General features: G+C 40.4%; 1 protein-coding gene and 1 pseudogene across 4 annotated transcripts in view; one reads left to right on the top strand and one right to left on the bottom strand.

The window, feature by feature from the left end:
* The window catches only part of LOC137994780 (uncharacterized), a 3,228-nt pseudogene extending 157 nt beyond the window's left edge, over nucleotides 1-3,071 (top strand).
* LOC137997359 (integrator complex subunit 11-like) overlaps nucleotides 1-12,500 on the bottom strand; it is a 157,809-nt gene that overhangs the window by 72,814 nt on the left and 72,495 nt on the right. For all 4 annotated transcript variants that reach the window (XM_068843305.1, XM_068843304.1, XM_068843306.1 and 1 more), the window contains exons 6-7: nucleotides 6,678-6,734; nucleotides 4,300-4,398 (exon numbers count right to left, since the gene is read on the bottom strand). In XM_068843305.1, coding sequence (XP_068699406.1) covers nucleotides 4,300-4,398; nucleotides 6,678-6,734 — 156 coding nt within the window. The remainder of the gene's footprint in view (nucleotides 1-4,299; nucleotides 4,399-6,677; nucleotides 6,735-12,500) is intronic.

Below are 12,500 nucleotides of genomic sequence, written 5' to 3'. Positions count from 1 at the left end.
CCTTATGCTATCAAAACATTAACTGGAAACACAGAGATGATCAGGATACATAACAAGTCTGGCCATGGGATGTCATATACTCAGCTTGAGGAAAATGACACCGCTTTGTGTCTACAAAAGTTGGCATCAGGTCTGGATGAAAAAGTGTCACTTCCCGCCTCCATTAAGCCTCATGTCTTCACAAACCTCGCCTGGGACAACTTACATAGAATTGAAGAGACTTGTCAGGGAAAGGAACATCCCACCGTGTCAACGGAATTGCTGTACAGCCTAGAGTCTTCGGCCCTGACCCACCGCCCAACGACCGACCACGCATTGACAAAAGGAAACAGAGGACTTTGAGAACAGAACATCAACCCCAACTTGACATTTATGTTGCTGGCTCTCGTGTGGGCCCACATCATCTCAAACCCAAGGAAGGCTATGCTGGTGAAGCCAACAAAGCTGCAAAAAATGCAGAGCAGAAAAACATGCTACGGATCCCTTGCTAGACAACTCAATTCAGAAGACCAAAAGGTGCCTAGTTGGACCCGATTTAACATTCAAGCAAGGGATCAAGTTCAAGTAACACCAGATGTCGTAGAGTATCTCCTGACAAAAAACGCTCCAGCAACAGAATTAACAACGGTGTTTGAGATCCTTAACCAGTCAGAGGAAATCAGGAAGAAACTTGATCTATCATCAATTGTCGTTGTCATGGATCAAGCACTTTACACAAAAGCAGCGGAAATTGGATGGAAGCAAGATCAGTTTTCGAGAATTGTTTTGCAAATTGGAACATTTCACATGATTTGCCTTGCATTGGCTATCCTGGGGAAACAATTTGGAGATAGTGGTTTGAAGGACATCTTGACTGAATCACAGATAGTTGCTGAGGGCTCCATAAGTGGTGCCATTGATGGAAAGCATTACAACTGTGGTGTGCGGGCACACAAGTATCTGTATGAAGCACTCATGAGGTTAGCATGGGCAGAGTTCGTGAAAAGGCTTCAGAGCAGCGATCCCAATCATTGCATCACAGTGGCGTCTTTTCTTGAGCAGGTGGATACACTGGCTAATAATTTGAAGGAAGAGAGCTTAGACCAGCTGCTTCAATGCCCAGTCCTGCCTCAAGTGATGACTATGTGGAGAGAGTTCCTGAATCATCTTCATCAAAATAACGGTGAACTTTGAGCATTCTGGATGTCATACATGGATATGGTGGAGGGGATAGTTATTGGCCTGTTGCGGGCATCTCGTGAAGGTGTCTGGGATTTACATGTCCATTCCATACAAATGATGATTCCTTGGTGTTTCGCCTACGATAAGGCGAACTATTCACGATACCTGACTCCTTACTTTGTTCAGATGACTAATCTCGGTGACAAAAATCCTGAAGTACAGAGGGCGTTCAAGGAAGGTAGTTTTTCCGTTCAGTTAGCCAGCAGCAATCCCTTTGGGCGGATTCCAGTTGACGAAACAACTGAGGTCACAGTGAACAAAGATACCCAGAATCCTGGTGGAACCACACGCTTTAGCTTAAGACATGCAACTGTTCAGCACTACTACCTCACCACAGAATACCGAAGTGCATTTCTTGGGCAGCTAAGAAACATGGTACAAGGATCCAACACGGAAACGCCGCATACAGAGCTTCAGTCATCAAGAATAAAGAAAGATGAGCAGACAGTTTCATCAATAGTTGACCTCATCCAAGGCTGGGTTAATCCATTTTCTGAGAGCCAAGACCTGATCAGCATTTCAACTGCAAAGAAAGCCCCAGGAGAGATTGCTACAGACCTGAAGACAGCACATTTAGTTGGTGAAAGATGTTACGCAAAGTTTAAAGAGGAGAGGATGGAGAATACTCTTCAAATCAGAAAATTCCATGACCCTCTGAAGACCAACAAACTCAAGACATTCAGCGACATGAACAAGAAGAAACAGCTGCAAACAAACAACCGATCGATTATTTTGAAAGCAGACAGGTCCTTGTTTCGAAGAATCATAGTTATTGCACAAGAACGAAGCTTGCAGATGGATACCATCCTTTTACACCCTCTTGGACCACTTCCGTGGGCCTTGTCAACTCCAGATGGCCTTCTGAGAAAGACCAACAAAGCCTCCTTGGCATCACTGTTACAGAAAAGTGTACAGGTCTCTGAGGAAGTCCCTGTAAATTCTGCCGCAGTTATTGATGGCATGTCTCTGGTGCAAAGGATAAAAGGAGATCATCTGACCCTTGTTGATGTTGCTATGAGTGTCCTGTCCAAGGCAATGAAAGAAGGGGTGCGGTGTAACAGAATAGACGTCATATTTGACACCTACAAGGAACTATCCATCAAGAACAGTGAGAGGCAACTGCGAGGTGAAGAATCAGGACACCACCTTGTTAACATCACTAGCACACAGATAGTTAGGCGGTGGAGGAATTTCCTGACAAGACTGAGCACTAAGACGAGTCTTATCACCTTCATCGTCAATGAGTGGAGAAAGGAGGCATGCAGACAGAAGTTGGAGGAGAAACTGTTCTATGCCAATGCTGGTGATACATGCTACAGAATTACCGTGGAAGGTAGTGAGGAGGTTCCAACACTTAAGTCTCAACAGGAAAAGGCAGATGGATGCCTACTGCTCCATGCTTCCCATACAGCTAATGAGGGCTTCAACTCTGTTCTTGTCAGTTCAGGGGACACTGATGTATTTATCACGTCCTTGGCATTTAGCAATGAGATAGGAGCTTCCCTGTTCATGAAATCTGGAACTCGTACACGGACAAAGGTTATCGACATTACAAAAGTTGCTGCTTCACTTGGTCCAGAAGTGTGCAGAGGTGTTCTCGGGATGCATGCATTCACTGGGTGTGATACTGTGAGCGCATATGCAGGAAAGGGAAAGGCACAAGCATCGAAGATATTAAAGAAGAACACAAGGAGCCGAGAAGCGTTAACAGAGCTGGGAAAAGAGTGGGACGTACCTCCTGAATTGACTAGAAAAAAATTGACTAAAAAGTGTGTCGCCCTAAATGTGTGTCACACATGGCCTAAGATACACTGATATGTGCAGGCTTGCCGAATGTGAGAACCAAGATTCTGTTCAAGAGATCGAGAGTGCTGATGATGACAATGGACTGGACAGTGATGAGGAATATTAAAATGAACGCTTAACAAGTTTCCATCAAGTCTCACAAATGCTTTCTATGTATGCTTTCTATGCCAACTGGTAAATATAGAAGTTAGGTCACGTGACTCATTTACTTTAATGTTGCTCTTAGCTATACCCACGTTAAAGAACATCAGGAAGAGCAACAGAACATTAAAAAGAGCAGGTTGAATTTAAATGAATTGGAGTGACTCATAGTACAGTCTTACAATTGTCTGTCATGTAACAGTGTTAATTTAAAGGCCCTGATCACGTGTCCAATGATGTAAACGACAGGATACACGACACAAAAATAAAAATGACATTTGTAAAGCAATGATACTTTTGAGTATTTTTTTTTGCAGATTTTGATGGTGAACACACCCATGTCAAACCAAGTACGGTCTAGTTTCCATGCCTGAGTCCTGCTCTAATCACGTGACCAATGAAATGAACCATTTGTAATTATAAAATGTTTGTGTGAACCAATGGTTGTGTTCATTTTGGTGGACAACTGAAGCTACTAAAACACAAAACAAGCTTCAGCCTCGTTCCCTTGCCTAAGCCATGCTTTAAAGAGCACTATTATCCACTAGCTACCATAGAATCATTGCTATCATGCTTTTCACCACAGTTTATGGTCTAGTCTGCTTGAAAACCACCATAAACCTCATTCACCCATGATACCAACCAGCCCTACTGGCTCACGGACTATTTATCACGTCATTTATTCTTCCTGTTCACCTATATTTCGGCTGAGTTCATTGGCCTTCATCAGGGTGAATGATCGTTACACGTATATCGCACCACAAATTACAAATTTTACGCAACTGAAAAGCGAGCGCAATACAACATTATGCATTATGATATACGTGTAACAGTCATCAGGGTTCTCCTTATCAGGCAGTAACTGGTAAAATTTACCGCTTGTAAAAGCAATTATTACCGCCTGCAAAAGCTAAGAAGTCGCTTATCCTTTGCAGAACATCCAACATTAGCCAAATGCTCTATCGGTTTGAAAAGGTCCCTTACCAGTTGTGCTGAAAACTAGGGAGAACCCTGCAGTCATTCACCCTGATGAAGACTGGCCTTATAGTGTCTTACATTACTACTTACTAGGGTTTTTCCAGCTGAAACATGAAGAGAACAAATACTATTGTCAACATTTTCATCACTCACAGTGTACACTAGAGACTCAAATCCAACCCTCATGTAAAACATGGCAGCTCCAAGCACGTGACCAGCATAATAGGCCTTAATTTCTAATTCATCATCAACCTAAATCAAAATTAAGAAGAGTAAATAGGAGATCGGACTCAGTCCAAGTTTGATAAGGAGAAAGGGGAGGAGTATGGTCTGGCAAATTAAAGTGAGGGTAGGATGTTGGCAAAACGTTTGATGCATGAATCCCGGTGTTGTTCCAATGAGATACTGTTCATGTAATAACTATCATTAGTATCACCCACCTAGTGGACTAATGCAAATCCTGCATTTTGAATGGCTAAGCTACTAGAGGACTATTATTAGAAAAGCGAAAAGCACTTTCTTTCCTTTTATTCCCAAGTAAAGATTTCTTTAACTTGCATTTGCTAACTTTACTATTGTCCTTTTCTGTCCGCCTAGTTAGGTGATACTAAAACAATTAGACCCTTCGCCCTCGAGGGCGCAAGGGCTACAGGTCTAATTGTTAATTATAACCCATCCATTAATTTTCGGGAAATATTGGCTAATTTACGTCAAATGGTGCACTGCTATTCCAGAAAGTACAAGTAAGTCAAAATAACAATAATATATGGATTTAGCCAAGCCAAAAGCCGAGCTCCTGTACATGGAAATAATTATGCTTCTGCATATAGTACAAAAGTTAACTGTCATTATTACTGTATACAGTTTACAGTGATCAAACATCTCTGAGCTGACAGCAGTAAATAAACAAGCCTAGGCAAACAGTACCTAACAATTTTAATCAACGACTAAAACTGAAATTCTATACATGCACAGTAATCTCTTTCACAACATTTTCCGCTTGAATATCAATCTTTACTCCCTCTCAGTTCAGTTTAGAACAACAGCAAAAATATCACTAATTTAAAAGTCAACCTAGAGCATAGTAAATTCGCTTACTCTCGATCTATTTCTCTCAGCTTTATGGTGCTTTTCAATGAAATTTTCTCTTCTTCTCCTTCCTAGGCTTCTCTCAAGGCTTTCTTAGACTTTCCTGCTCGTTATCTTGTTGCTAGTCACCAAAGTGATTTCCTGCCAGAAAAGTATGGGTTGCCAAATGCAACGCTGTCACATGATTTCCCGCCAAGGAAAATTGCACAAACACTTCCATCCCCAGAAGCTCTCCTGCCTCCCCACCTCCACCCCTGTAGTGGAAGCATGGGACTTGAAGCGTGACGTGAAAAATGAAAGTCGACTGGAGAGAGCGAGGTTCGGTTTTCTTCTCGTTCTTGTTATAGTGTTGTGACATCGGACAGATTATTCTCATCAACGGATTTAGGTCTTAAATACAAAGTTGTGTTACAATTGTCTCGTCTCTGTTTACTTGCTAATTTCCCCGCAACCACGATTACACCCTGACAGTCTGTATGGGCAGATGGCTCATGGACGTTCATTTCTCGCATGGAGAGTTTTCCCAAAAAATCTTACCCATGGTGCTCCGCTGGCGGGCTTTGCGAACCTGAGCTCTGATATCATCAAATATGCTGTCAACGTCTTTGAAGGTGAAGAAAGTTATGAGCTGACCTTAGAGATTAAATCCCAGGCAAACCTAAACTGAGTAATTTTATAGAGTAGAGAATTTAACGCTGCATCTGTTAAGTGTAAAATAAACCATCCATTTGCGGGAGAGAAAAATTCCTGCTGCACTTGAAAATATTGTCATCCAGACTTTGCACATTCTATCTCTTCTGGGTTAACCTAAAAAGCAGCTTCTTTTAGAGTTTTTGATTCGCAGTGGCAATTAAAGTGATTTGATTTTTCCCTGAGACTGGCATGCTTCCTTTCTAGATGCATTTTGAACAGTGCACCGAAAAAATACAAATCATCACCATCAGATCAACACTGGATTTTTACAAGCAAGTTTTTTTGCCTGATATGAAAATTAATGGGAGGGTTATAAAATAAATAAACCCCTTTCTGGCTTGCTGTATGTTGGCTGATAATGTCCTTGGCTGAGGGATTGTCCTCAAAATTTCATGTTTGCCCTCAAAACTTTGCTTCTCCACCAAATATTCATTTCATTTCATCTCTCAGTCAAGGGCACTATCAGCCGGCATATCAGCCACCCCAAGGGGTTTATTTAGTAATTATTGTTATATTAGTGGGAAGAGATATTATTGCCTTAGGAATGGGGATCCCATATGTAACATAGTGAGCTAAATGACTCAGAACACCACCCTTCCAGAGGCTTTAGGTCCTAAGATCGGTCAATTCAAAACAAATGTCAATCTTTCAGTAAGTCATCAAAAGTGAACAAAGATTAACCTTTGTATTTCTTAGAATGAGTTCTCACACTGAGTCCTTGAGTTAATTTTTGTTTCATGAGAGCTCACCTTGACTGTTTGATGGAGATTTACAGTCACCACTTTTTTCATACAGTCTTTGATCATCTAAAGGAATTAAGGTTGAAATTATTTCAAATCCTAATACAAGAGCCAAATATTCCTAAAAGCCACAAAATGTTTGATAAAATATCTTAATCACTCACTGAAAAATGTCCCCTTAACCAATTGATGCCCAAACCAGCTTGAACCGGCGACACTTACGTTGTAGTATTTTACTCTGTCTAATGCCAGACGATTTTACTCGTCAATGGGAAACCCCCAGAAGTCAATGGGTTAAAGGAGAACATGTTTTGCTATTGACAATACTATTGCTATTGCTATTGCTATTGCTATTGCTTGCTATTGACAATTACTATCCAAGTCAACAAATACTTGTATGCTTGAGATAATCTATGGTGAGGTCAAACATCTGCCATTAGATTTTGGACATGTAGTAGCAGTCTTAGCAGTAGTAGTATTCATTAATTCATAAGATAAAAACTACATATCTTATGTCACAAAACTCCAACTTTAAAACTAAGTTACATGTACATAATAATTACAGAGCTAACTATTTTTAAATATATTTACAAAATACCAGTAACAAACCTACATCATATTTCAAAATTTGGCAATTTAAATAGTAGTTCTTCACTCAATCCGTGTTTAATTTTGGCCAGTGACTAGATTTGTGTCCTAGATTGTACTCTGTGACCTTCAGTTTAGGCATATTGTTTCTCAGAGAATGTTTCTCTTGATGTTTTACCTTGTCAAGTATTTTCCTATCTTGTTTTTCTAATAGATCATAGATTTTAACCGCCTTAGATATGTACCTCCGCTTATAACACTGGTCCAGGAAACACTGTACAGTTGTAAGCTCTGCATTAACAGCACCATAGACCGATAGACCAAATGTCAAATTAGGGATAACTAGACTTTGAAACAGATAGTCTAATTCTGACTGAGTATAACCCTACTTCCTTAACGATCACAGTATAAAAAGACATTTGTTAGCTTCAATTAGCTTATTCCGTACATGTGAAGTAAATCGGGCATCTGCCTGGAAAGTAACACCGACAAAGGAGAGCGCACTTGTTTGCTAAAAAACCTGACACAAGAGAGAATACCTGTATACAACCTTTCTTAAAAACAATTTCTTTGCATTTATTCGGATTGCAGGACATACTGTTATTGCTGGACCACTCCATAAACTATTTAACTACAACCTCGGTCAAAAATAGTTGCAACACCTCTCTTGAACAGCACATAACTCGCATCCAAGCTATTGATAACGCAGCCCTCCTCATCCCTCCCTTCAATGTTGCGTTTGCCATTTTTAATGATATTGCATTTCCCGATTAGTTTTTGCACTGGGACCCATAAACATCAACATTGAAAGAGGAGGAGGGAAAAATTTCCGTCAGTGTTACAACATTTGTGTCCGAGATTGTATTTGTCACTATTTAGTGTTTTCATGTGTGCGACGTGATGTGACAACCGAGGAAAGTGTATTGTGAAATTATTGTTGTAGGGTTGTCAGATATGTTAAGCCGGCACATACTTGTCGTCAAATACACATTGGGCTATAGTATTAATGGTCTTGGAGGAAACTTAAAAGATGCACAGAATTACTTGGTGAAAGACTGGTTTTTGCGTGTTAATACTTTTGTTATCTGTGTGTTTGCAATAGGAATTAAATAAAGTCAACATTAGTCAGTGATAGGATTAGCTTTGCAAAAAACGAACCAGAGTTTGACCCTATTTGGGTGAACCGTCAGACCCTAGAGACTGTGAACAGTGTGAAATTATTAGGACTCAATATAAGCAGTGATTTAAAATGGAATGTCCATGTGTCAGAACTAGTTAGGAAAGTTTCAACAAGATTATATTTTCTTAGACAGCTTAAGAAATCGCATGTAGCCACAAGAGAGCTTCTTCTATTTTACATTACATGCATTCGCTCTATTCTGGAGTACGGCAGCCCAGTTTTTCATCGCGCTCTACCAAGTTATCTAAGCGAAGACCTAGAAAGACTTCAAAAACGCGCTATGAAGATTATTTACCCCGAACTATCGTATGCTAAGGCTCTAGAGCTGTCTGGACTTCCAACACTGTATGATAGAAGAGAGTCAATTGCAGCAAAGTTGTTCGATGAAATATGTGCAAATCAATCTCACAGTCTTCACAAACTACTTCCAAGTAGATACCAACCAAGCTACTATCTGAGAGAAAAAAGAACATTTATTCGTCCGAAATGTAAAACTGAAAGATGCAAGAATAGTTTTCTTTTAAGTTTTGTTCATAGTAGCTGAGAACTAGATATAAATTTGTTTCTTATTGTATATAGGAATTTGACGCATGCTTTTAATGTGTGATTCTTTAACAATTTTTATGTAGTATAAGTCCTATAATTAGTTTGTAGTTAAGCGCAGTTGTAAAATTTGTATTTGTAAGCCTTACCGCAATTCAGCTTTTGGCTGCAAGTTTTTAAGGTGAATAAACTATCTATCTATCATCTATCTGATAATTTGAGAGATGATACCGCAACTTGTATTTAAAAGTCCCGTCTAATTGTGGAAAAACGTTTCTTTTAAATCTTCTTACAAGCATTTACAACACATTTTGCAACCTGGCAAGTAGAACTTTCGCATAGGTAGGTGCAGAAGAGGCGGAAGTTTTATTTCTAAATGATTTCAGATGGTCCGCTAACGTCATCCCATGGCATGATTTGCTATTGCTATTGGAAGGCCATGAGGTTCACCTGCCAGCACCCAAGACCCATTACAGATGTGATTTTTCCTTGAAAGGGGATACACCAATCTTCTGTACCGTCAAGGTGGAAATTTCCTTTGTCCGCACTGGTGTGCTGGATGAAAGAGAGACTGAAATGATGCGTGTTCGTTGGCGAGTATTTGCATTCAGCTTACAGATTAGCGAGGCAGAACAACTGCAAATTCCACCTTGTCCACTCTGCTCCTTGTCAATGAAATTATGGTTACATGTGAGTGTGTACTGACCACAGATCACCATCTTTTTCCTTCACTTTAGCGTTGTGTTGGGTAAAAACTAGGACGTAATCGTACTAAAGTATTGTAGTAGTTACCATGTGTAATCAGAAATAATAGATATCACAACAGCGCCTTCCTTTGGCTTATTTGCAACGGTACACCATGGTGATCCGTTCATTGCTAAATAATTTCAGTAGACTGTAACTAATTTACCGACAATGGATCACCATGGTGCACCATAGAAATTTTGAGGACAAAAAACTGCTAATTGCTCGAAAATCTCGCTATAGTTAAGTTGTGTTCTAGTGCTTATTTTCAAGTACAAAAACAGGCAGAAAAGACCAATTTAAAGTACTTTTGCAAGAAACGATCATGGTGTACCGTGATCACAATGGTGATGTTGATTGTTTACAGAAGCAATTTCTACACGTCAATGGATTCCAGTCCATTATCTCAGAAAAAATACCGGTAAATATCAACTTTCTTTTGAAGAGCTATGCTTTAGAAGGTACAACAAAGAGACAATTGATTGTTGAGTAAAAAGTACAGATACATGTACATCGTTGACATCAGTAGTTGCAACATTATTTAACGTGGGAAATGACAAAAGCAACAACCTTTTTTACATTTCCCACCGGTGTAACAGTGTACTTACACACGTACACACAAAAAAGCATTACAGTTGTTGGCTATAGAGCTTTAGAATGAGTATTACCTAATACTTGATATGGCCACCCCTCTTTCTGATGACACTGGTCATTCTTTTTGGTATAGAGTCTATCAACCTATTTACAGTTACTACCGGCAGGGTGAAAAACGCATCGAGCTTTAAACTCTTCAAACGTTTCACGTCTTATTTTGCGATCCCTTGCTTGTTTTCAAAGGTGCCTATTAACAATAGCAAAAAACGTTTTTGATAACATGTAGGTCTGCGCTTTGTGGTGGAAGTTTGATCACGGTGCTCTTTACACGCTCAATTGATGCTTTTGCTAATGCAGGATCTCCATCCTGCATCCAGAGGCGACTGACACCTTTTCCAGCCAACTCAAACAATCGATCAAAGTGTTCATCAATGAATGTGGCGAAGTAGCGACCTGTCATGTGTTCACAAGGCTCACAGCAAATCACTCCCTTGTCATAGGATATAGCGACTATAAGCCTTAAGACTTTCCCCCAGTTCCCTCCTTCCGACCCTTTGAAATGCATCCTTGAGCAAGGCCCTCGCTTTTTTTTCTCCATACTCGTCCATGAGGTGCGATAGCTTGATCATTTCTCTTATATGCGATGGATGTTCCGTCGAAGTAGAATGCAATTTCTTTTTTCCAAACATCCACGCTGAAGTTTCTTTGCATGATTTTAGCAAAAGCCATTCTTTTTTTATGATCATCTTCGGTCACAAGTCCTTTCTTCCTTGTCTGCAAATAAAGGTACCCCGCTGAATTCACTTTCTTCAATTCCAGCCTCCTCCATTAATCTTTTACAGGTGAAAGTCCCGTCCCTTCTTCGTAGGACCCTGAGACCTTGTTTGTCTTTCACTTAGCTTGGCTTTTCTCTCGTAATTCTTCAAAATATTATTCCTTCTTAGCAACAAATCAACTCTTTATAGCAATTTTATCAGTAAAGAAACGTGCTGGAACTTCTTTCCATTGTGAAAGCCCTACAAAACAACCCTTACAGAACACATTACTAATAGTGCATTTTCTTATCTAAAGTGCATCATTCAACACTCAGACAACCTCGGTCATAAATAGTTGTAACACCTTTCTTGAACAGCACGTAACTCGCATCCAAGCTATTGATAATGCAGCCCTCCTCCTCCCTCCCTTCAATGTTGTGTTTGCCGTTCTATAGTTGTATTTCCCGGTTAGTTCTTGCACTGGAACCCAGAAACGTCAAAATTGAAAGGGGAGGAGGGAACAGTTTCCATCAGTGTTACAACAGATTGTAGTGCCTCAGATCTAATGAGACGTATCATACACGCAACTATGTTGAGCCGGAACGTCCACAAAGTATACCTCGAGACTCACTTCATGGATTGGAGCCACGTGTCAACTTTCCTCACATGTGGATTACAACCACATTAGAACTGTAGCTTACTCCTTGTATCATTTCTAGCATTGCAGAGAGAATACGAATCCCAAACTTAACCAGTTCACAAAGTATACCTCCAGACTCACTTCATGCATTGGAGCCACGTGTCAACTTTCCTCACGTCTGGATTAAAACCACATTAGAACTGTAGCCCCCTCCTCGTATCGTTTATAGCATTGCAGATACAATACAAATCCCAAACTTAACCAGTTCACTTATCCATCGTTGGTGCCATGAACATCTTTGCCATGTAAACCCAGTGTTCAACCCTAATAATAATGAGCAGCTTCAATACCCAGCCATCAACCATCAGCAGTCCACAACCCGATCACTTTCACTGGGTGTTACTAGCCTTCACCCCGACAATCTTTTACAGCCAAATTTGACATTGTTTTTGATCCCTTCATTCAAGGTTTGAAGCTCAGGTGAATAGGGGTCCAGTTGAACCCCAACCCCCCCCCCCCCCCCCCCTCCTCCTCCCAATGTAAGGGCAGCCTCCATAAATATGCCAAGGAAACTTCTGAACAAATTTTACGAGTTAGAGAAGCTGGGAGCCTTCAAATGACCAGAGGATATTGAAGTCACTGTAGAGTGCCATAACCCATCGTTCCTGGTCAAGAAACGTGATAGTGGTTACTGTTTGGTCACCACCTTTGCAGATGTTATATATCTCTCAAGCCTCAGCCCTCAGTTATGCCCAATGTTGATGCCAACCTATGCCAAATGGCTCAGT

The sequence above is a fragment of the Montipora foliosa genome, chromosome 3, assembly GCF_036669935.1.
Source record: "Montipora foliosa isolate CH-2021 chromosome 3, ASM3666993v2, whole genome shotgun sequence".
NCBI classification, from domain to species: Eukaryota; Metazoa; Cnidaria; class Anthozoa; order Scleractinia; family Acroporidae; genus Montipora; species Montipora foliosa.
This window is presented reverse-complemented; position numbering and strand designations above follow the sequence as displayed.